The sequence below is a fragment of the Lepisosteus platostomus genome, chromosome 9, assembly GCF_059453375.1.
Source record: "Lepisosteus platostomus isolate fLepPlt1 chromosome 9, fLepPlt1.hap1, whole genome shotgun sequence".
NCBI classification, from domain to species: Eukaryota; Metazoa; Chordata; class Actinopteri; order Semionotiformes; family Lepisosteidae; genus Lepisosteus; species Lepisosteus platostomus.
In genome coordinates, this window is record NC_142619.1 from 19,358,351 (window position 1) to 19,385,555 (window position 27,205).

The window sequence follows — 27,205 nt, forward strand, 5'->3', positions numbered from 1 at the left end:
AGTCATTGTGAAAATACACAATCACGTCTTTTTCGAGGTCACAAAAGTTAAACAGTTCTTATAACACGTGTATCTTGACCTAAACTTCTGTAAGTGTTAATTAAAACTTAATTAAATTTCCCACAAACACTAGAGTGTAATGGTTACTAACAGGATAGAAAGGTCATATCTTCTCATATAATTCTGCTGTCCAAGTCTATTAAAACGTACTAATAGATGACACACAGTAGCACTTGGCATTTATTAAATATGTGTTTGGATGTCTCAATGTATTTATCGTTTAATGAACAATGATTTCTAATGACTGGGAACTCAGCAGCTACTCACGTCTCATCCGTGTACGATATTCCAAAATATTCCTTCTCTTTCAGATTAAAGTGGGAAGCCACCAGGTCCAACAGATCTTTTGCCAGCAGTTTGGGCTAAAAGGAGAAAAAATAATGCATTACACCACCGCATCCACAAAAACAAAAAAATTGCTCAATTTCATACGTACAAAATAATTGTCAGATATGAATCTTGAACTTCCACGCCTTTATTCATATTCTAATAGGTATTGAGCCAATTAAAAAAAAAGATGTTAACAACACAACCTTGTTCCAAGGTGGCTGCACTGCCAGCAGAAAATCTCAAGTCATTTATCGACCGGAAAAGGACTGCAAATGCTGCAGTACTTTTTTCAATACATCTCTCCTATTGACAATAAGAAACATTCATGACTCTGTGTCTGGATCAAAAATCCCTGTGAAAGCAAAATCCACATTTAGAGCTCAAAAGGGGGAAACCTTAGTTTGCCAATGTACACCATTAATTCCACACAGAAAAAGATCTTCAATCCAATTCGTTCTTATTAAGATCAGCACACATTTACATCTATTTTATTTTGTATTTACATCTATTTTTTAAGGTGTAGCCTAATAAATGAATAAAATCCTGTTTCAGCAGAAGGGTATTTCATATGGGTTACCCCTGTTGTGAGTATACTGGCATACATTTGGACTATATGAGGTAAAACAAGCTAAAAAATATTTGCTGTTCTACCGCATAGAAAATAGTGAAGCATTCTTCAAAGATATTAAATAAAAGGGATGACATGAAGTCACAGTACTCCTAAACCTGACCCACCCACAAGTATCCAATTAAATGTTCAGAGTTTTTTTTTTCTAAGGGTCTATGGACATAAACATCAACCCCACATTCAACTTTTGAAAACTCAATCTGTGTGTTTTAGGACAGCATAATCAAATTGTAAAAATATGACACAAATGTGGCAAAAAAATCATAATTCACCAAACAAAGCCCAGGAAAGAATCAGCATAATTCTAAAGACATGTACAAAGAGGTTCAACTAAAAGTGAATTATCCAGCCCACCTAGTCTGTTTGGGTGCTTTCAGATAATTGATCCAAAAATCTCATCCAGTTGGTCAATACAACACGTATGTATAACATTCAGAGTACTGTATAAATATTTTTTTCCTTATGCACTATGCTATTCATCACGAAAGTGTTCTAATTACTATTTTTGTTCGAACCTACAAGGGCTGTTTTCAATTAGCTGAACAGACAAACCCAGAATAATCATGAAATTACTTGGCACGCCCACATATACTAAAAATATGTCGGAACAGTGAGCTGCACTATACCATTCCCAGATTAGGCACATGGGAATTACACTGAAGTTATAAGCAATTAAGGCCGTTTACAACTTTACCACCCCTGATGGTGACTCCTATACAAAGTTGAAAAGGTAAGAACAGCTCCAGTTACAAGTTTGGTAATTCAAAGATGTTTTTCATTAATCTTTCCATGTATATCAGGCCATATATGTAAATTGTCAATTTTTCAACAATTTCCACATTCATTCTTCTTAATTATTGCATATTTTTTCAATTTCTATTTATTCTTTAATTTTAGTAATTAATGCTCAGGGCAGAAACAATATGCCAAAGGCCACACTCTCTACCTTAAAACGTGTTTGCATATATTTACATAGTGCTCCAACTTCCAGCTCTTTGCAATAAAATGAAGCTTCTCCTCAGGGAAAATCATTCAGCTGCAGATGGAGTTCCCAAAAGCCCCACAGAAGGAAAGGTAAAACATTCACGCATCCAGTGAATTATTCATTCAACTGCCTTTTTTGCTAACAGGGCTAGTTAGCCATTTCCTTTTCCCAGGGCTGTTACTGGGCTCTGAGCATATGCATTTAATTTTTTTTTTAATTTGTTTTAAATACTATTTTAATTTTTAATCACCAGTATTGTTTTTTGGTCCCTTGTGACTTATGGCATTTGAGAATGAAACCTTTCCTACTTAGCTAGTATTAAATTAAAATATAATTCAGTCATTTTGTAATGGAGAATATTTTATGTCCCAGCTCTTACTGAATGTGTAGGTATTGTTTTCGGAATATTTGATTTATCTTCATTAACAACTCGACAGTAACCCACAGAATTATTTCATTTCTGATGGATGGCAATTATAAACTAGGCAGCCGTATGTAAGTGCCAGCAATATTCTCCCTCGTCATTGTTCCACTACAAATCTCAAACACATGAGTGCACGTATTCAAAATTCTCAAAGGCACTGATCAACCCAGGGGACTTTCCAAAATTCACAGTGGAAGATGAACAAGGGGACAGAAAAGGAACTATGTGGAAGTGTTATTTAACAACTTGAACAGGAGACACTTCTTTACTCAAAAGCATGTGAGAGTGTGTAACAAGTGACCCAGCCAAGTGGTTGAAGCTGATACTTTGGATTCATTCCGGAAACGGCTGGATAAGACCCTTGAATTGACTAACTACGAACTACAAATGGACATGATGAGCAAAATGGCCTCCTTTTATTTGTAAATGCTCTTATGTTCTTCATCTCTTGTGATCTCCAAACATACCTCTCTGTCACCCTGCCAAACAATCAAACTGTCAGTATTTCCATACTGAACAATTGAGTGCTTACTGCAAATTGGTTTTGTTATTGCAAGCCTTTTGACAGCTTGAACAACAATATACAACCATTATAGATATTAGCATTTAGTAGTGGCAGGAGATAAATTGTTTTGATTCAGCTATCCAAAATGGCATCAGATGGCTTATTGGAGTGCTGCACTTAACAAATTGGTATTGACAAGAGCAATATCAGAATATTCTGACAGGATCATAGAATACGCATATACTATTACAGTGTATACAGTGTGTACAGTGTATACGGTAGCACTGACTAAATTTACGACAGCTCCAAGTCTAGCTTCCATGAAAAATGTAAAACAAAGAGGAAGTGTGCGTTAATCCCACGCTTAGTCCTACAACTCTACATTTACACGGTCATGTCTCCATCTTTCAATGCCATAACCTAAAGATAACACCTAAGGTAAAGATAACCTGCTCTCAACTTACGCAGTGTGAGCCTATACAGTCATCTTATTTACTTTTATTTACTGTTTTTATACTTATATTTAATATCTTGTATTACCATAAGAGGTTGGCAGGTGGTTTTTATAAGGGTTATAATGTATAATTTGACAATACGCGAAGCTGACTTTACGTGCTACTCAGAATCCCTAACCCATGCGTAAGTTGCAAGTCAACTGTATTTATACATATCAAGCTTTCGAGGAATAAACTGAGAATTACGGTACATATAGTAGTAACATAGGATATTTTGAATGGTATCTTCATTATATCATATTGTGCAAAACTGCAGTGAGAACATTTTACTTGACTTTTACTTTATTTTTAATTCACACACAATGCCTTCTTGAAAATAAAGGTCAGACATTATCATGAGCAAAGGATTAAGTAGTCCTGATGCTGTACCAAAAGAAAAACTTTGATACTAAATAAAAGCCTTACAGCTGGAATATTATTATGTCTGAGAAAGAGTGAGAAATCTTTAATAAAAATACGGCATACCTAAAAATAAATTAAAACTAAAAAAACTCATTAAGATATAATTTGGTGCAATTAGAATTTGAGCACACGTAAGCAGCTCTGAATGGCTTCTGTCTTGGACAGCTAAATCCACACAGTTTCGCAGAATGAGAAATTTTCACCCTGAAGGGGGAATGTGGAGTGAACTCAGACTGAGGCATTCCGCAGGGATCACAAATCTTATTAACACAATAACCCACAAACCTTTATGACATGCCAGGGATAATGTAAGGAGGTTATTTAAATGGCAGTTCCTTTGCGTTGTTAACATCATTCTGAGATATTGCTACACTCATTGTGAACCCTGGCAAGCGCTACAAAAAACACACACACATACTCCTTATAGCACATTTAGTTTCTTTAATGCTCCTGAAAAATTGATGACATTGCTTTTCAAGTGCCTTGAACCTGAATGCATGACCAACGGGGAAACCAAGGAAAATTCACCACCCACCAAAAACTGATGATTAAAAGGTGAAGCACAATTCACACTGCTTCTCCATCTTTGAATTGATTAAAAGATGTGCGGTCTGAATAAATCAATTAATCAATTAATCTTCCAGCATGATAATTTCAATTTGAATCTATTTAAAATAACAATTTTTCATTCCCTTTGGAGTCCTTCTGGAAGTATGTCCAAAAGGAGAATTACTTATTTTTACACAGAGCTTAAAGAACAATGTAAAACAATAGTCCAATCCCCAAAGGCACTATTAATGATCCAGCTATTAGGAACTACAGCAGGATACATACGCCCATTGTACCATGAATGCAGAGCAAACCTGCAATAAGAAAGGAAAACACATATAAAAATGTAAGGTTGAGGAAACAATAACTAAACTAGAGGATCGACTGTTTGAAAATAAGATCTTAGGATATTATCAACCCTGTTTTAGAAAAGGTAGGTCTTAGAAGAAGCTAGTAGACAAAAAGCATACAATGTGATACTGATTTCCAGAAGGCTTTGGATATTTTTTTTCTTTACAAAGAATTCTCAAACTGCATTCTCAGTAAGCATTCAACTAACTGTATGTGTGCTTGGATTGAGAACAAATGTGGTTAAGGGACAGAAAACGGAGAGAACAGATCGGCAGTGAATTCTTCTATTAGGTTGATATAATCAGTGGAGCACCACACGGATCTGTATTCAGAACATTGTCTTCCTAATTTATATCAATGATCTCAAAAAGTGAATATTTGCTTGTAAAATAATACAGGTTATTTTCAATTAGCAATCCTCTTGCATTAAGCTGGTTTATGATGTTATAATAATAATTATAATTAATAATAATTGCTTACACTTATATAGCGCTTTTCTGGACACTCCACTCAAAGCGCTTTACAGGTAAGGGGGACTCCCCTCCACCACCACCAATGTGCACCTGGATGATGTGATGGCAGCCATAGTGCGCCAGAACGCTCACCACACATCAGATATCAGTGGGGAGGAGAGCAGAGTAATGTAGCCAATTCATAGAGGGGGATTATTAGGAGGCCATGATTGGTAAGGGCCAACAGGAAATTTGGCCAGGACGCCAGGGTTACACCCCTACTCTTTTCGAGAAACGCCCTGGGATTTTTAATGACCACAGAGAGTCAGGACCTCGGTTTTACGTCTCATCCGAAGGACGGCGCCTGTTTACAGTATAGTGTCCCCGTCACTATACTGGGGCATTAGGACCCACATGGACTGCAGGGTGAGCGCCCCCTGCTGGCCCCACTAACACCTCTTCCAGCAGCAACCTTGTTTTTCCCGGGAGGTCTCCCATCCAGGTACTGACCAGGCTCACACCTGCTTAGCTTCAGTGGGTTGCAAGTTGTGAGTTGCAGGGTGATATGGCTGCCATATACACCAATTTGGGCATACCGTTATGTCTGGAACCTAACTACTGTGTAAAATGAGAAACGACTGTATATTCTCAGTAATATCCTACACTGACCCTACAAAGAACAGAACCTTTTTAGTCTTGACCAGAGAAGACTGATCAAGATGGGACCAATTCAAAACAACCTAGGACAATTCTTCAGAATTAGCACTGAAATGCAAACCAGTGAACTCAAGGCAGAAATAAGTGGATATGCATTTAAAACTAAGAACAGGAAGGACTTTGTTACCTAAAGAGTTTTGGGAATATAAAACAAGCTAACCAGCCATCTTGTTAAAGCCAATATTCCGGTTTCTTTAAAATAAATGGCTAGATGGGATTGCTGGATCAACTTGGTTATAGCAACCAAACAGGCTACATGGATGGAATGGTCTCATCTTATTTGCAACCTCTCGTAGGTTCGATGTGAAAAGAAGCTGTGAACAACATCCTGTCACAGAAAAGTTGATAGTAATGAACTGTGTTAAAAGTACAAAAACTAACTGCATGGTTAAAGGTAAATTTGTAAAGATTTTACCTGCAAAGAGTTCTGATTTGAAAAGTCAATTGGTTAAAACAGTTAAAACAATAGTTAAAAAAATGCCTTTGAATGGCAACATTATGTGTAATAAATCTAGAGTTTACAATATGGTTTCCTCTTTTACGACTGTAATCCCTCCTCTTAAGGGCGCTCCAGCTCTTTCACTTTTAGTTGATTTTGTGCACCTGCCTCCTATCCAGCTCCTCCTTATATAAGCCAGACGCTCACATTATTCCAGGCTCTGCATTGGAAGACCATATGCCCTACGCCCTACGGCTTGAGGGTATAGGCCTCCTATAGGCGTCCTGATCCAGCTGAGTCCGGGGTTCAGACAACTGGCCTCGTAATCCTGTTTTATTCCCCGTCCCTGCACTGGATCCCGTTCCAGTTTTTGACTTTGTCTTGTTTTGTCTTGGATGGATCACCCGGTACTGGACCTTTGGACTTCACCCTTGATTTCCTTTTGAACCCCCCTGGACTTGTTCTGTTCACCCTGGCCACACACCCCGAGCACCAGTACACAGTCGTCACGCCCCCCTGTCCGTCAACCTGCCCAGTTCCTAGTCGTTTCCTCCCTGTGTCTGTTTCACTCCCTTCCGGATTATACCATCCACATAGGGTCCTGAGCAATGCTTCGTGACAGCCTCAGTACATTAAAGTAATGAAATATATAATAGGAGATGGACTAGGCTGACATATAGTAGCATACTCTATTATACTGTACTACTAGGATTAGGTAAAATTGATTATTCATCTGGAACATACGGAATGTGCTAGAGACATCAGTAATAAATATTATGATTATAACCCTCTCCATGCCTTTTTTCTTATTAAAGATGGCAATAAATGGTGGAAAAAGTATTTCACTCAACAAGCACTGTAATAACTCATAAATGATATTACCTCTACAAGAGAATAAGTGACAAACATTCCGTAGGATTCATGGTGAAGAAATGGTGCCCATAGGGCATATTCAGCATTACAGAACCTGTACTATACATATGGAAAGGTAACAAAATTATATCACATTAGCTGCAAGAACAGTTGAACACCATGAACTCAAGGCAGTCAACGATCATACTTTAATTGGAGAGCAGTGGGGATCCAATATGACGAGATCACATCTCTAGAATTTTAATTTCCAATCCTAGTCCTCACACGCCAATCTTGTAAAAAAAAAAATAGTAATGTAGATGCTACATGTGAAAGAAGTTGACAAGTTTTAATAAATGGATACAAACCAAAAGAAAATATAGTTAATCATAAATGCAATATACTACAGTCAGAATCCAAAATGTAAAATTTAAAGGCCATTATGCAAGTACAGAATTGTAACCTGCTATAATATAAGGACCTTCAGCCTATAAAGGGCAGAGTAATATACAGCGATGCCCTCAGTCATAGAAAGAAGTCATACAGTATCTGTTCGTGGATAAATGATCACTGAGCTGTCAACTGGTTCCGCTGTACTCAATTTAGCCATTGGCCCACACATCCATTACAGAAAACCACTTATTCCTGATAAGTGTCGCAGCAACCTGGAAGCAAGTGAAGCCATCCAAGATAAAATTAAAAACTGCAATATAAAGCCAGTTTCACTATGGAAGACAGGATATGCTTCAGTCCGGTAATGAAACTGAACAGCTTGCAGAGCCCATGGACCTACGTATGAGGATGGAAAGTGTTTGAATACAGCAACTTGTTCTACTTCAACTCAGCTGCAGGAGGAAAAATATCCAGTCATTTGTGGTTTTATCCAGTCTACCTCCAAGGGCACTTGGTTATAGTCATTCAGTGAAAAAAAACTCACCTGTCCTCATATAATATGGCCAATAAAGTGGGCTTTATTACATTTGTGGCCAGAGCAGCATTAACTCTGCTGTTTTCTGACTGTCCAGCAGGGATAGTCATACATCTTATAATCAGATTTGACTCCTCTTGCCTGTAATAAAAAGGCAATAAAACAAAAGAGATGAGACATGTAGAGTGTGCTTTCTTGATCAGCTGAATGCAGATGCAATCTGAATCATTCAAGCACTGAACAGTGCAGACAGCTGCCAACAGTTCGAGCAAGCAAACTACTGCTGATCACCCGCCGAGGGTTTCAGGGCAACGTTATTCATCTCTGTATGGCTGGCAAAGAACAAGATTCGAAGGGAAATGACAAAACTCTACAGAAAATGAGACAAGCCTGAAAACAACTCCACAACCTCTTTCTCCACAGAAATTAGGTCCACATTATGAAGCTTACACAATTTGAAGCTGGTTTGTTTCGGTTCCAGGGCGCTAGAAGGAAAAACAAAATAAAAGGATGGATCTCAAAGCTGAATTAATGTTACCAATGGGAATCACCAATCCAAACAGAATGACACATCTTCCAAACCATCCTTACACTACAATTATAGAACCCTGTAATTTATTCACACGCCCTGACACGTAGATAATAATTTTGCAACACAAATATAAGCACGGCACGCACTAGACAAGCACAGCAGTAAATGAGTTTTTGGCCCTGCGCATTATGCTGATTAGGCAGAGGGTTGGTATCTCTACTAAAGGCACTGGAAATGACATTGGAAAACTGATGTCCCCTATGCCTGACAAACAAGGAGAGTGGCAGGACAGGTCACAGCTCTTGAATCCTGGGTTTGATTCTGGTGTGGGGTGCCTTCCATGTGGAGTCTGCATGTTCTCATCATGGCCTCACTGGGTGTTTCAGTTTCCTCCCACAGACCAAAGAAATGGAGGTTAAACAGTGCCTCTAAAGTGCCATATTACCCCTGTATGTATGTCACTGTACATGTACAGTAGGTGTCCTGCACACACAGGATATAGGCATGCTGTACTGAGTTTACCCTGCTTTGAGCGCCCTAGGGTGCTCGGTTAGGCTGCAGTTCACTGTGACCTGGACTGTGTTGGAATAAGCAGTTTTTGAAAATGAAGGGATGGAATAGGGAAAGTGTGGTGAATATATGTATTGATTTCCACAACAACAAACCTGTGATGGGTTTACCAATGAATATGACCAAAATATTTCAAATAATTACATATTTTATGAGGCTTCTAAGCTATTATACACAAACCTCTCATGGTTAGTGAAAATGTTTTATTTAGTAATTTCTTTAGAAACTGAAAACCTGTGCTCAAAGAGTCTTTGGTAAATGACATTCAGTTTGGTGTGTGAGGACCAGGATTGGACAGGAGTAATTTTTTTCTACTTTTTTAGTAAGATTTAAAGGACATAGTATAGTCTATACTCCAAAATTACAGTCTACACTTAAAATACAGGGTCTTTAAGGCGGTATTTATGCTATTATATGAGCAGCATGTTTCACATAAAAACAAAATGCCAAGTTAGGAAGCATTTAATTCTAAGGCCAACAATTCAAAGCAATCCCAAAACAACAATAATTTTCAATAGCTATATATTTTTATGGATGAAGCCAGAAAACATTGATATTTTATTGTTTTTTATTTATAGATTCTGACCAAACAGCAAAACTAGCTTCAAAGAAAATGATCTAAAATGCAGGTTATACAAGCACAGCTGACCTCAAATGAGAAATGTCCAATTGTTTATTACTTTTTTAATAACTAAAAACAGTCAACTTCTGATTTTGGCAGAAAAATTGAGCTGTAATAACTAACCAATGTTCGACTACATTTTGTTCTGATGCAATACAAACTCCTGCCCCTATTTCAAATTTCCTACTGTGAAACTGTTTACTTTTTTTAAAAATCTGGCTTTTGTTACTTTGGGATTAGATTTCAGATGCATATACAATAAACACACTCCTTAAAGGAAAGGCGCCAGTGTGGTGAGAAATTAACTTAAAATGAGATCTGCTGTTCTGCATCACCCTGTAGCTGTAAAGCTTTGAAGAGCAACCAGTAGAAAAAGAGAAATATAGAGCTACTGTTACTCTTAACAGTGGGGTACATAAATCTCCATGGGGGACATTCTGCCTCAAGACATTTTAAGGGTTCACAGTGTTCAATTTTAAGGGCTCAATTGTCCTTTTTTTTCTCTAGCACAACCCAAGGGCCTGTCGATGCCCATTTTAGCTAAATACATCTAACTTACTATAATGACAGGTGGCCAGGCTACCACCAGGTGCTAATTTTAATCCTGTGTTAATGCTTGTGAAACCGTATCTTGCTAACGAGCACATGCCTATTAAATAAAGATGCATGAAAGATTGCTATGTGACAGCCCATCGGTCACAATACACAGTTTTACTCTTTTTAAGTGGTTTCATCAGTTAAGTACCGTTAATATTATTACTAATGGTCTCAAAGACTGTCTTTGTCCCATATGGGCAATGAGCACAGTTCCCATAAAAAGCATTTAGTCCTTCACTGAGCAAGCTGTTCATCCAGGAAAAGTGCGTACTCATGGTCTAAAGAAAGAATTACTTCCCTATTACTACTGACCATGCATCTAATGATTTTAGCTTGTCTAAAATCTCAAAGGAATTTTAAAAAACACAGAAAAGATGAGTACATTGTGTGTCCTATACCATAGATACTATTGATCTATGGCTGACACATTCATACAAGTAAACATATTTAATTATATGATTTTGTTGGAAAAATACAGCTGTATAAACCCTCAGGATATATTAAATGGACATATATGCTCCTACACAATACTCAGTGAGTAGACCCACAAAACTAAAGCATGCACAATAAAGTTGATGCACAAAGTTACAAATCAAAGCACAAAAATAAAACACGACACAAAACTGACCACTCTTGCAAGAAGATTCAGATACTCCCTGTATCCAAATTAAAGGTACAGAAGAAAATATAATATATAAGTTTTATAGGAGTCAAATTAAAAAAAAAAACATTTAAACAACACGGCTTTTAAGCCCAAGTCATGAGCATGAATATTTTGGAAGGTCATGAACAAATGTATCACATTGGAGGACATTATTTATGTTTACTTAAGATTCTTAATTATTCTTTAATAGTATTGTCATTCTTTTTGTTGAAGATTGGAGTGTAGCTCAAGTACAACTTTTAACATCAATACCGAATGCACAAAATCAGTCAAGACTAGGACCCATTTCATTATCTACACAGTTGCCAGATACATTCTAACCCACAAACAACAAAGAGTAAAACAAGAACAAAGGTGGTGTAAGCGAATAATCATAAACGGGTATTATGATACAGTATTATACTAAATATACTTAATACTCCTTAGCAATTAGAAACAAGCATTAGCATTTAAAACACTTCTAAGAGAACATTGTAAGCCTAAAATAAGTCAGATTCACAGAACAACTTCGTGCAGTTACAGTTGGCTAGTAAGAGAGACACAGACATAATCTGAACAGTTAAAAATTCAGATCCACAAGATGCATGGGTAAGAAAATAATTAGTTCTGTTTTGAGAGATTACATCTGTTTTGGGAGCTGCACCAAGTTTAATGCAGTGACAGCCCTTCCCTTAGCTAACAATTAAAGTGCCTTTTATTTTAGATTAAATACTAAGCCCTTAAACAGAGCCTTCATGGAAAAAAGACCACAAATCAGTCTGCTTCAGGCAGGTGAATACCACAATAACAATGGAAAAAAAGAACTACAACTTTCAAAACCACAACACACAACCTCCTCAGTGCCTGTCATGTTAAGCCATCAACTTCTTAAGTAAGAAAGGTGACTTTGATAACCCTTCCAAGAATTATAGCAACTACTCTGATACAACAGCTGCCAGAGAAAGAAAGATCCATATTTAACACTCTGTTCAAAGTTTTCTTAAATGTCGGTCTCTCTCACTCTTTGCATATACTAAATATACCAAATGTGTTATGTTGATATTTTGTGGTTAATGTTCTCCAGTAATGAGTACTGGATCTAGATCACCCTAGTGACTCTAATGAGATAAAAATTAAACACTAAATATTTCTGTCAAGTATAGATATGTACATTATTAGTACAGTCTATATTTTGACATATACACCTCATGTAATTGAACATAGAATGACTCCTCTCTTTTCTGAATTTTAACAATATTCTAAAATTTTTATACAGTAAGTGGTCCACAACCAATCAAGAAACCTTTTCATATTTTCTGTACGAAAGAGCTCCTTTTACATTTTTATGTTCATTTGAACAGTTATTTAAGGTTCTTTAATCAGTACATTGGAATGATCACAACAAACAAGTTTCTGTATTACAGTCCTGTGTACATTTGAATAGACCTTTAAAACTATTCACTCTTTCTGGGTCTACACATCAATGCATTTGAAGGAATGGAGACTGAGTGCAACACCTAATACAATATGATACATTTCTAAACCGCAAGAGTTCTTTCAGAGCAATTAAAATAAGTCGGCACATATCATTCTGATGCATTTTGGAATACAGAACATTTTATTTATATATCGGTATAAAAAACATTTTTAAACATTTTTGACATATTACAGTATATCATAGTCTGAACTCTGAAAAAATGAGTCTTACAATTATTTTGCTTAATGCCTACAGTACATCCACTTATTCAACATGTCATGTTTTTGAGCAAGGCATGGAGAGAGGAACAGCTAACTTGTCTGTCTCAACAAAGATGATGTTACTTTTGGGATTTAAGCTGTTCACTGGGGCACACGTTGTTTCATGCCAATGTGACATGGAGCCATGCAACATTTCAATCCTGTAAAGGGTGCTGTAATAAAAGTGTAGGATGCTCCACCACCCTGTGGACTGTTTTTACTACTGTACTCAACAGGAAGACGGCAAAGCTGCAATGGTATATGTTCACTCCATTAAAATAAGCACTCCGGTCAGACTGTTTAGACTGCACTTCACGTAGCCACTTCTAGGAATGCATCCTCCAAACAGAAACATCAGCCCCTTCTTTTCCTACATCAGCTGTTTTACATTCAACAGTCAGACACCAAGCAGAAAGAGGCAGCATCTGTAATCCTACAGCTATATTGTGACACTGCTACAACTAACACTCCTGACTTTTCACAACTGCAAAGCCAAACTCGTGATATAGCCTTTTATAAGCAAGATGCATCATACAAGAAGTTTGAAAAACCAGAAATGCAATATCCTGTTTTCAATGGAAAAATACTTTTAGGGTTATCCGAGAGGAACTAGTTCAGTGACTCTGCACAACAGAATTCACAAAGCCGGTAGCCATTCCCATCAATTCCCGCAACTCACACACATCACCCCAGCTGTGATTAAGTAACATGGCTTTGAGTCACATTTTCTTCTCCTGAAGTACCCTGGAAGAAAATCTTGTTTTTTCTGGCCCTATTTTATAAATTATGTAGTTCATATGCACTTTCAAGGTTGGGTGGAAAACTGTTTTTGTATTCCTTACACAATTAAACAAGGAATACTAACACAATCCCTCTCTACTCAGACCCAGATTGAAAATGTGTACTTCACAACCCAAGAAAACAAAAAGTACTGCATGTTAAATGGCTTTCAGCAAAACTGAAAAATTTACCACTGGGAAAAGTCAGCCTAAGCTATACTTTTGCGCTACCTCGTGGTAGTCAAATCACTTAAAGCAATAATCAGTTAATCTCTGAGAAAACTGAACAATTAAGTCATCATGAGGACTAAACTAAAAACACTTTAGAGAAACAAAGGCTGCTCTGAGTTTGATTACATCATGGCACAAAACATCATTCTTCACCTTTTATTAGTAACAGGACCATTATGCCTGACAACAGATGTATTTTTTTTCACTTGCATGTAAAGGTTTACTGCACATTCATTTGTGAAGCTCGATACTTTGAACTCTGCAGGAAATCTCTGGTTCAGTACACTTTTCAATGACACAGTGTTGAAAGGTTTTGACATTAGTTTCCTTATAAGGAAAGTGCAGAGCTCAACATTTTGAGCTGAGCTAAGACAGTGCTTTGACCCTACAGGATGTGTGGAATTGGCCACAGCTGTAAAGGAGGAAAAGGGAACAGGGCAACTGTAAAGAATACTCAGTGTAAAGGAAAAACTCTCCCGATAGAATTTGTCAGGTAAATGTAAGGAATTATCATTAGAAGGAATACAGTACACATACTTGGGATAGTTGTTATACTTTTCTGAATTTGTTTCAGCACTCCAAGGTAATCTGATGTTTTAAACAAGTGTTGATCACAGAAAATATAACTTTTAATGAGCTGATAAGCAGGTCTCTGAAAAATGCTGAATTTTATTGTGCATTAATATATGCTGAACAAATCCATATGCTGAACAAAGTGCGCCTGGAGCATTCCAGAGCATTTTCTGAATTCTGACAATTTTAACGTTTTAAGCTTCTACGTTGAGAGCAATCCTGCACTGAAAGTGAAGATGATACTTTCTATTCTGAGCAAGCCTTGAGTCTGTCTGGTGTCAGGCTCAGCTGCAGGAGAAACAGCGGCTCCAGGTATTTTCATCGCATTAAGATTCAGAGAAAGGAGTTACTCTTGTGGCTTTGTGTGATGTTAGACAGGCAGCAGCCTTCAAGGACAACACTGGATTCAGACTGGCATCTTGCAAGTAAATTCAGTGGGCTTCTACATTTAAAGACTTGTCAGGATTTAAGCAGCAAAACACAAGCGGAGTAGCCCAATGACTGGTGAAGCACTGCTTTATAAGAATGTTTAAGGAGCAGATCATGCATTAAAGACTCAGCAGAGCATGGGTTTAGTTATATCGACAAAACAATGCTGGTTCATTTCATTAGCTGACTAGGACAAGGATTCACTAATAGGTGGCACAACCAACTGGCTGATTCCCACAGACTAAGGTGGGCTTGAGTTGGCCCAGCTATTTTCTACCTACCATGCAATAGCATTGTCTATGACCTGCTGGGCATCTATGAGCAAGGAAGAGTGAAAGAAGCCTGATGTCACAGGCAGTTCAAACTTTAATGAGGGCACCATTGGACTTGAAATAAATAGAAACAGCAGTTTTGGGTATTTTGAAGCACATTACGCAGTCCCCATCCCTCACTTGTACAAAGGGCAGTTGAGTCAAGTTTATAAACACTTGCCATAGTAAAAAGACGAAAAATCTGTGATACTAGCAATTCCAACATAAAAACTGAAAATGAAACAAGGCACTTGCCCGTCTTTGCAGTAATCTGTTTCCTTTATTTAAAACACACAAAAAAACAACTTAAAAAGCAACACTGAAATACCTGCACGAGGAGTTCTAGCTTCCTGTCGTCGAGGAGGTGTACCTGACATCGCCGCCCCTCCGTCATCTGGAAAGAAGAAAACAGACCAGTTTAGCCTCTCCTCTCGGCATGGAAAATTAACTGTGACAATTAGACCAAGGCAGCGTGATGGGAATATAAACTCCTCCCTGTGTGTCTGTCTCATTCAGGCAGCAGAACTCACTCTGGAGGTTTCATACCAGATCGTCCAAGTGCTATATGCTACATTGACAACTGTGGCTGTAATTAGGAATTCTGCAGAACGTGCTGAAAGAAGTCACACTAATTACTGGGGTGATTTTGATTTAATGATTTCAATTCCGCTAAGTGTGCCAAAACATTCAAGTGAAAAAAAAAGGCAACACACATTTTTGTAAACTAGTGGTCATAAATCACAGGTACAGTACTTAATGCTTGAACCTTCTGTAATAGATCACAACTCCATGGTTGGAAAACATTAAGAACATTATAATTCCCATTAAGGTAAAAGTAGAGTAACAACCACATCATACAGGTGACTGGATTGTTACTGTTTTTAACCCTTAAAGCTTTATCCTTAGAGGACTGCTGGACTGTAACACAGCAGGCACAAAACCCAGAACAGGATGTCCACCATACAGCAAAACGAAAGAGTACCAAATGCAGGACCGTAAACTGAAATGAAAAATGTGCTATAATTCATGTTCACCTGAGCTTCCTGTCACGTCCAGTACACCTAGAGGGCGCTCTACTTCTGTCCTGTTCCTAGTTCCCTGCGATTATTAATGTCCTTCTGGTGTGTCTTGTTGTGTGGCCTATTTATTTCCTGTTTCTGCTCTGCTCCTCGCTCAGCATTGAGGTTCAGATGTCCTGAGACCCGCCTAGCACCAGGTCGCTCCTGTCCATGGCCTGAGGGCATAGGTTTCTATACGGCATTTCCTGAACAGCTGAGCCCGGGCTAACCCCCATCTCGCCACTACGCATAGGGTCTTTATCGCTCTCCTGCCATTCCACGGTTCGTCCCTTCCGACATCCGTGACACTTCCAATTCCTGATCGCACCTTAAAACATCAAAGGGACATCTATCAATCCATTTTCGAATGAAGCCAATCTCGGCAAACAACGGACGCAAGTCAAGATACATCCTGGGTGGGACGCTAGTCCATCACAAGATAGAAGCAGACACAAACATCCACACACTCACACCAGGATCAATCTTCCCACAAACCAACTAACCTACAGTTCATTCAGGGCAATAAAACATCCTAGCCATCAAAATAATATGCTGCAATTCAAATAAACATTCTAGGGATTAAGTGTGGTGGAAAAGCAGGTATTTTAAATGGTTACATCTGTCATCTCTACCTTCTTGTGTCAGATCTCTGTAATGTCCAGCTAAGCGAATGACAATTATCTGTATATATTTGTATGTTATTGTATCTGTGGTATTACGGTATCAAGGCATGTTTTCTTTTTTTGAATGAATAAAAAGTCAAACCAATTTTGTCTCTTGAAAAAAAGTATGTCTTTGGACTGGGGCAGGAAACCAGAGCAAATGGAAGAAACCCACATGAACATGGGAAGGACATACAAACTCCACGCAGACAGCACTCCAGATCTGCAATTGAACCCAGGGCCTCAGTGCTGTGAGGCAGCAATACTAAGCACTATGCCAACATGCTGCCCATAAGGACATAATATACTGAAATAAAGGAAAAAAATTAAATCTGCTTAATTATCAGTTTTGGTCAAGAACATTTCAGAAAGTTTCAACAACTTTAGGCAAACATCATCTGCTGTTGGATTGCACCATTATTTAGTGCAACATGCCTATCCTATGCCTTAGATAGGATAGAAATAAATGAGTACTTTTCGTCAAAACTGTAAACTGCAGCTTGGCTCACCCTTTTCAATCAAAAACATGCAATACATGTTAATCATAAACCTGACTTTACTTTAATCTGCAATATCAAATAATGCAGCCGACACTTTTATCAAGGAATTTCTGATGTTTTTTTGAGCAATAAATTTCAAAATCACTGTCCACCCCTCTTCGGACCAACTTCTTTATTGTCTAGAAATGCCAGCCAACATTTCCCAAACTACTTCCATTTATTTCTCCTGTTTACACATCACAGTTGTAATCAAATCGAAAAGGTTTCACTGCACTGTATATATTAAATTATTTGTGCTACTTGTAAACATGTCTGGAACTCTGAGGGTGCTCAAAGTTTGTGTTTGCAGGATTCTGCTTGATGACATTCTTTGGAACAGAAACAATAGCCCCAATAGCAGCAATTTCCTGTGTATGTCAGGGGCTTTGGGCAATCCAAGGCACAGACATTCTTCCCCAAGGAAATCCCTTATAAAACACGACCTTCTATAAATGTCAGCTCCTAACCAGTGCCCCATTCATTCCACAACAGTATTATATTCCTTTTTAGAATGTTGTATACAACATAAAGGTCTTTTCTAATCTAAAGGTCTGATTTATAATCGTAGCAATTCACTAATAAAGGTGTGTTCTCAAAGCTAATGGCAACACATAATGATGTACTGCAACAAAGACTTTCTGGACTTAACCATCTAAGTAGCATTAACAACAAAGCTTTAGTCAAAGACAGTATTTTAATATTCATGTACAGTAGATAGTTGCATCAGCACGCATAGGTTGCAAAGGAACAAGTAAAGGTTTATTCCATGCTGAAAAGAGAAGAAAAGAAGCACAATGTTTCGGCTGTGGAGCCTTCTTCGGATGTGAAGAAGAAGAAGGCTCCACAGCCGAAACGTTGTGTTTCTTAAAGGACTACATTTCTGCTATAAAGCTTTATAACCCAGCTGTGCTTTGTTATAGAAGAGTAAGAATCATCAAAAACATTGAAAAATATGGAACAAGTAAAAGGTTTATTCCATGCTGAAAAGAGAAGAAAGGAAACATAAAGTTTCAGCTGTTGAGCTTTCTTCGGGTGTGAGCAAAACATATTTAAAATATATCTACTACTTAACTGGAAATAGCTCTTGAAAGACCTGCCTCAACATCTTAAAGGACATACTGTACTGTAAGTACTTCTTTACAGACCGAAAGAATACTAAAAACACATCTATATCATTGAGCCTGAAGAGTTAACTATATCCCAGTGGGTGAACTGAACTTGAAACACCTGCCTTGGCACAGAAAGCAGAAAACCTGCTTTGGTGTGTATGTGTGTGTGGGGGGGGAGGGGTGTGGCAGAATTTTTTATGAACATAGCAGCAACAGACAACAGACAAGTGAATGATAATCGCTGTCAAAATCACCCATCAGAGGAGAATGTCTTACAATGAAGAGGCATTCACTGGAAGAGCTCTGATTCAAAGCGCAAGGGGAAATTACAACAACAATTTGTTGCTGATCTAAGGGTCCAGCACATGATATGACCTTAGTGATGACACTGTACTCTAAAGGCCTTGCGCGCCTGCACATTTCACATGCTACACTCCTATGAGCAGTACTGCTCATCTTGTTTCATGAGGATTTTACAGAAACAATGTTCAGTGCAGTAATACATTTCAGAAATAAGAAACATCATTCTTTTGCACACATGATTTAACCCTAATCTCCTAACAGATGTCTCCCAGTTAGGAAAACAACATGTTCCACCACTGTTTTATCAAAGATTGCACATACTGAATGATCAAATCTCCCATTTACTATAGCTTCAAATTAACATTTAAGAAGACTATTTGTCTCTTGAGTAACTGTCAGAACTAGGTTAGCCAAAGAGTCTTTAGGCTTACCAGATAAATTATTTTCTCAACGTGCTGTCTCTTGATCACTGACTGACTTTACAAAGCAGAATCCCGTATTGAGAGCTACTGGGGAGCAATCAGACGTGGTAAATGCAACGAAATTAAGACCCAGAATGAACCTGATATATTTTATACTAATTTCATTCTGCAGAACACCTTCATAGCACGAAATCATACTCAGATAACACGGATTTGGAACCACAAAAGAAAAACTGCATAGGAGCAATTTAGAGACTTGCAGTTCTGTTATATGACTTAAAATGCTTACAGGAAGCATATTCCATGTGGAACGGACACACAATACAGAATACAGTGTAAAAAAATGCTGATTTAACTAACTTCAGTCTTAAAATAGTGCACACTTCCTCAACACCTGGGGAATATGCTTCTTTGTTTTTTTTTTATAAAGCAGATTTAAAAAGATTAGCTTGAAAGGCATTCATAAAATTCCAGCCCCGAAATTTTAAGCGTTAGTATGAGACATATTAAGTCGGTTTATAAATTAAGACACTGATTTCAAAATCCCATAAACGGTCCATTTTAACGTGTTGGAACCACCCTCTCCTGCACACATTAACAGTTGAATCGGAAAGCACTATATTATATTTTTGAACCGTTGACAGTTGGCCGCCGGAGTTTTTCCAGCCCAAACCAACAGTCCTCCCTGCCCCGCCACAAATCTCGTCGTCAGCGGCTGGCAGAACTGAGCGTGGTTTCTCTGAATGGAATGAGCGTTAGTCAACCTCAGCAAACCAGTCAGCCTTCCGAAAATTCATCTCTGCAATCTGACGGGTCTTGTGTGTGCGCTTGCGTAGGGATAAGTTTGAAACTAACGATTTCTGTTTGAACAACCATAAAAGCCAAGCAATTAGATCTATGTAAAGTTTGCTTTGGCTTTTCTCTTTGTTAAGTCACACGCTATGAAACAGTGAACTCGTAACGACACAGCTGCATCAAAGCTGGAATCCTTGTGAATATTCTCTAATTTAAGCACACTTTAGCAACGTAAAACATGGGATGCTTTGAGTCTTCCTCATTTTTTTTAGCTGGACACCTGAGTCAATCTTTGCGAAATCGAATCTACGTGGTCCTTGAAAATAAAGATGCATTGTTTCAACTCTTCACCAGACATCCTTAAAAACATCGTAAAAAGGCCCACGTACTAAAACCAGCTCATTTGGTCATCAAACGATTAAAACTGCACAAAGAAAAAAAATGGCTGCAGATTCTAAACATATACAAATCATTTAAAAATAAATGGCGATGCTTCGATAATTGGATACAGATGCAAAGTCTCTGTGCTGGTCCCATCGGAATCTATTAAAGGTGGTTGGTTAATCTAAAAATAGTACGGCGACATATGAGGCTTGTAAAGTAAAAAAAAAAACACCTAAAGGAATTGAAAAGACGCCTTGACGAGATTCATAAATATCATACCTCACAGGCAAGTCTTAAGTTCAAGCTTGCACGCAAACTGCACAGTATTAACCGGTAGAGCTTTCTTTACATACTGTACAGTATATGTCACTCATGTACATGTAATATACTGTACAGTACTTATTACCACGAAAGCGGTAACAGAAAACCTTACTAGTTGATGTGGATGATCTGCAATCCAGACATCTGTCATACGAGGTCACACTTTAAGGAATGTGAATTTAACCGCCTGTATTGTGTAGATATGTAATTAGGTACAGACTTTAAGTACCTAAAGTATTCTTAAAAGTCAAGGAATACATGGTTTTGATTTTAAGTTAAACATAAGCAAACAGAAACAACTTTTATGCGACTCATGACACATTAGAAGGCATTTCTAGAGTTCGTAAAGAATGTTTTGCGAGAAAAAAAACTTTCCTCACATTCCCAACATATTGCTAAGGGAAAATGAGTCCGTCTTTAAAAAATGCATACCGTTAAGAGCTAACAGCTTTTCGAGAACCGGATTTGCAGTAACACGCAAATCAAATACACACCAGCTGTTTTACTTGCTGTCTTTAAGCATTTCACATCTTATTGTACCCGTACATAAATCCCATATGAAACAAAGTACAGTGTACAGCATGTTTTATTCGCACCTTTTAATGTACTTCCTGCATTAACATTGCTTTAATAATGTATCTCTTCGAATGAATCGGATACTTCTGAAATAAAAGTAACAATATCATAAGTATAACACGGAAACAAAGCAACACAACTGAAAACAATAAATAACCAATACGTAACAAAGGGCATACTTGCAAGCAGTAATAAAATACAATACTCCACGGACCAAAATCTACAACCTTAGCAAATGTGCAGAGTGAATCTTTTAAACACGTGAGCAAGTACCAGCAGCAATAAACAATGTCTAGAAACAACTTCACAGAGCTCTTTTATGCCTTATTACTACTCAAGTTTGAAATCTACTATAATGCAGCGATTGGCCGCTTCTGCAGGAGGAACGAATTCTTAGATCGTCAGAATAAATTGTTATTCTGTTAGTTGTTCTGCTGTTCCCCGTGCTTGAAAGGGGCTCTGCAGCAGCAGTCAACCAAAATGAAGGCTCAGTTTTCCAGCGTCTTGTATAGTACAGACTGCATATGCCATACAACGAGTAACTTAACTGAACTGATTTCACATTGACACGATCTGTGCTCTGCAGCGCCCAAGGAAACGTGAATATCTTACCTTTCAGGTTTCACAGTGTCATCAACATAAAATTCCACTGCACGAACTGAATCGGATGACCCCTAATTAATCCCTGCATATGATGCATCAAAAAAATCCAGTCCTACTCGGAGGCTTCTGTTCTGGCCTAAAAGGACAGCAGCATCCATTCCATTGTAGCCGGCGTTGATCACTGGAGCCAGACACAGCCCTTCCTCTCTCGTTTACTGCAAGCCAGCAGCTCCAGCACAGTGCCAAGACATCCCATCTCCCCGCTAAACGTTCTTTCAGAAAGCCGCTGGCCTGCTTCCAAGTAGCACCACTGCACTATTCATCCCAAATGGTTTATCCGTATTCAAGCTACCACCTCTTTCCCGTGCGACAACAGCGAGGAGAATTTTTATGAGCATGCGAAGCGAAAGAACATATCATCAGAAAATAGCGATAGGATCAGCTACTGTGATGCATCTAAGCTTTTCTTTTTTTTCTTGCCCACCGACTTCACGAGTACACGAAAACACACTTGAAGTGAAATGAGGCTGTATGTGGGGGAAGGGTAGAAGGAAAATGGGGGAAAAAATCCTGCAGCTCCTGACGCTGGGTCATGTGAAACTCCGCAACCTTAAGCACAGCAGTCGGGTGCTTTGCGTTTGGTGTGAGTAGCTGCTGAAGTACAACCTACTGACTGACATCTGGATTTGCAGACGAACAGCCAGAATCTTAAGGGAAACCTCTCCCTGCAAAACACTGATTTCCCTTATGTTTGGAATGAACCTGAGAAACTTGTTCTTTATCCGAGGATATTCAAATAGAAGTAACCCTATGATGCTTGTAGACTGCCTTAGACAATTAAGGAATCGTACAGTATATGATTTCATGAAACGCTCTAGTTTAAATGTCACAGAAAACATTACGGGTAAAATATACTGGACATGGCCTGTATACACAATCTTACTAGAGTTTCAGTTGGTTATATCTTTGATAAAACAATATACTTGTAAAATAAATCTTACTTGTGTTTTAGATACAAGTTACTCTCCATTAGCATAACCCTTAACCTATTAATAAAAGAAAAGTAATAGACTATATTTTTGTCTTAAACTTGACGTAATATAGTGGAGCTGAAACGTGTTAGGTAACAAGGCAGTATTACTATAAATTCAACATCTGTGAAAGTAAACACACTTTGGAGTATTTTTAACCACCTTACGTTTATAGAGACCAAAATAGTGTGTATAGGCACAGTTCCAAGGAAAATACAGTATCACCACCATTACCAGTGTCAGTGTACTACCTTATCTACTACGGTATTATAAATTATGAATACAGAAAGCAGGAGGTTTTGGAAATCTTTTGAAACCCTTATTCTCCTAGATTAATTAATATGCATTTTTTAGGCTAATGAGATGGCAACACAATTGCAGTAAAAGGAGTATGTAGGAGTTATGGAGCCAAATGTGTTTTAGGAAAAGCTGACAGTTGGAGTCACATAAATAAAAGTTGCACAGCTGTATTGGATTTAGACTCATCTTAGCAAAAAAAGAAAACCGAGAAGTCATACATACAGTACATGTAACACAACTCTGTATCTTGTATGCTTGACAAGAAGTCAAACTCTGTGGCATTGAAGAGAGTCTGAACCCCCCACCACCCCCAACCTCCCTCCTGAAATGCTAAAATGCTTTATAGTATGAATAGGAAAACTCATCCAGGGCTCATAATAGTTTAAGAGGACAAGTTTGTGGTATTTTTTTTGCTTATAGGAAACGTTGTACTGTATAGATTTTAACTGACACAAAACTGTCTCATTCCACCACAGTCACTTTATAGCCTATTGGGACTTGAAATTATCTACCAGTAGAAAACTAGCACTGTTAGCGCTATCAAATTCATCATGTTCCAAATCACAGCCTCCATTTATATCTCTTAAATGTCTAACACAGATCTAAAGTTCTGCTGTAGATGTACCAGTATTTATTGAAGACCAATCACTGACGTTGTAACAAAAAAAACATTTTTTTAAAAAGTCTGCAGACTAGTAATACTTCATCTGGCACGACTTAACATACTCCAGTAAACGGAACCTCAGCCATCCAAGTTAAACAGCTCCAGATGATGGTTATGTTTTTTGATACACTACTTTTTTTTTCACTGCTGGCAGCTTCCTTAAATAAGCGGTTTATGGACCGTTGTCACAAGGCCCCTGTTGTTTAACTAAAATGTGAGCAGGGGGCTGAACATTTGAACCAAGGAAACCCAGAATGCAATGGGGCTGTTAGGAGTACATGGGAATGTCCAGATTCTCATGATACTTCTCAGCAGAAAACGATTCTAAAATAATCTCGAAAGGAAACATGAAATGTCATACAAATCCCCAGAGCCCATTCGGAAACAGCTTCAGGGGCTAAAAAAGTAACAAAATTCTGGTCATATACTGTAATAAAGCTAAGGGCCAGGGGCTTGTGCAGTTGGGGAGGAGGTGGCAAAATATGTTATAAGAGGTGATGATATCCGTTCAGTTCAAAGCAATTAATAATTACAGTAGGAGTACAATAAAGGCAAAACCAAAAGGTGTTGCATCAGTCTGCTACCTCAAAGCACTTAGGGGTAATATAATGGAACTACCAGGATTTCCCTTTGAGGAGCTGTGTGTCCAATGGGAATGTGCTGCATTTTGGTTTCACAGTCCTTCTGGCTCAGGGGAAGTAGTCTTTGCTCTACAATGAGGATCACTTTGTTTTTCAAGGGAGAGACACAGGAAATGAAGGTAACCTGCCGATTAAAGACATAAATGCTGCTGAATCTGTAATTTAATACAAGCTGGGAAGTGTCTAACCTCTGACACTGTGGAGCAGTTGTCAATAATAGCCCTATTAAAGTAGAAAGAAAAATATTTGAAAGGTTTTATACCAAAGAGAAGTCCAGCTATGCTGAATAACATGCAGCCTGCTCCTCTTTCATGGGGTTGCAAAATGAAAAGTTTGGATTTATAAAATTATGCTTTTCTTCACTTGTTCTTATTTTTAACGTCTTCTTGAAAAAAGAAGAATTTGCAAATTATATTCCAATCCCACTAAGTGCAGTTTTCACTGTGTCAGCGCATCTCACCCCTACCTCCAACCCATTCCACTTAACCCTTTTTTGAGATTACAGCATGTTAAGGTTCAAGGTTCACACCTTTATTTATCAACACCATGTAAATTGCTCTGTTGACATTTTGACCACCACTGAAAAAAATAAATCTACAGTAAGTGTGACAGTAAATAAAGAAAAATCAAAGCATTTGTTGTTAGCAAGAGGTAATGATTTTCAAAACATACAGAATATAAACTAATTCCCATTAATACATACCTATTATCTACACATAACAAGTAACTTATACAAGGTAATTCTATAATGAGATCAGCAGATATTAGATGTAGAGAAGCATACGGGAAAAGAAATGGCAAAATAGTCTCAGCATAATAACAGCAGAGGAATTCAATTAAAAAAAATACCTAAGTAAATCTAAATAAATTGCTAATATTTCAATGAATGAATCTAATCCATTCTAAATTATTTGGTGACCTCTTGATGACTGATGTTTTTGAGAATGAATAACACCAGAATCGAGAAGGTTACAGCATCTTGTTAGCTGTATTTCTGATTACAAAACTGTAAAAAAGAAAATTTGATCGATTTAATATTATCGTGGAACATCAAACTTGCATTGACACATTGAAAGAAGTTAAAATAACCAATAGTTGACATGCCATTAATGTACTAACATCAAAAGAAACATCACGATTTATATATATATATATTTATTTATGTTTTTAGAACAAATATGATATATAGATTATATCTATTGATTGTACTTGATTAATTGATCATTCATGACTAATGACGATACTTCTCTGGTGCATACATACTAAATCCCCCCATTAGAGAGTTGATTGACCAGAGGTGATGAGGTAATTTATCCAGTTTTATGTCAGGTCTGGTGTAAATCAAGAAAGAAAAATAGAATGAAACCAATACTCGCTGTATATTCAGAGAACAATGCCTGAGTATTGTGTACTCTATCGCTTGCCATCTGGGGGTGTTCACAGCCAGCGAATTCTAACTTGGCAAACAACATTCAAAATCACGCCCATGATTTGGAGAACCATGAGTCATGACACATCACCAAGATGGATGAATTGATCTAAGTATAATGGTCTAGGTAGCTGTGTTTAGTCACAACAGAACTCATAATACTGTAGGTGGTCAGTTAATAATGACCAGACAAAGGAATAAATGAGACTGTATCAGACAACTCCCATAGCAAGTCAGTGTTTTTTTCTTCTGCTTAAATCCAGTTGGTTATTTTTCAGACAGCACACAGAAACCTATTGAATTGGGTTCATTACAATTACAAATCTCATTCACCTTTTTAAGAGCTGAAAGCAAATTTTAAATAAGACTTCAAAAAAAAAAAAATCAATATACTGTATTGGAACTCAGTTGGGGTAAAAAAAGATAACCCAGGAACAGGACTGAAGACCATTGTATTAGGGTATTTTTGAAACCAAGGCCAGAGAGTAGAAAAAAAACTAAACAAGCAAGCAGATGAATTGCTGGCAGCAATTAGCCATATTGATTAAGGTAGTTCAGGTGGGTAGCTGCGTCAGCATGCATAGGCTGCAAAGGAACAAGTAATAGGTTTATTCCATGCTGAAAAGAGAAGAAAGAAAACACAACGTCTTGGTTGTGGAGCGGTTGTTTTTCTCACACCTGAAGAAGGCTCCACGGCCGAAACATTGTGTTTTCATATCGATTAAGGGCCCAATTGGAATAAAGACTAGCAGACATGGGGGCACTCCACGATCTGGACTGTGAACCACTGAATGTCATGTATATTCAATAAAAGGTCAGTGCCAGCACTACCCAAAAAGTTTTAGAAACTTTCCATTTTGTTGCAGTTAGAAATGAATGTGTATGCAGCATATAAAACATATTCCTTATCAGTACCAAAAATCAAATCTTATGTGGAAAATCTTAAGACTTTGGTGCATAAAGGAGAAATCTGTTTCCAGTTAAGCCTTCAAATGCCAGAGCACTTCAAAAGAAACCTTGGGCTTCAGATATTTTCATAGCCAATTCACCCCTTTGTCTACTTTTACTGCATAGCTTTATTTCCTACCCAACAGTGCTTCAAGCATTTTCAAACCTGAATTACATCACTTGCCTGGGGAAAACGCTTTATTAATACCACTGAAGAAATATATACATATATCCTAGCAGCATAATATAAAATAATATT

The 27,205-nt window shown here is 37.8% G+C and overlaps 1 protein-coding gene across 14 annotated transcripts in view; it reads right to left on the minus strand.

Moving 5' to 3' along the window:
• The window catches only part of frmd4a (FERM domain containing 4A), a 283,776-nt gene that overhangs the window by 86,511 nt on the left and 170,060 nt on the right, over positions 1-27,205 (minus strand). For 13 of the 14 annotated variants that reach the window (XM_088647131.1, XM_088647132.1, XM_088647133.1 and 10 more), the window contains 2 exons: positions 15,490-15,555; positions 328-422 (listed from right to left, as the gene is read on the minus strand). In XM_088647131.1, the coding sequence (XP_088503257.1) occupies positions 328-422; positions 15,490-15,555 (161 nt within the window). Of the gene's footprint in view, positions 1-327; positions 423-15,489; positions 15,556-21,942; positions 22,536-27,205 lie in introns of those variants that run through there. The other variant, XM_088647135.1, reaches the window with a different exon arrangement.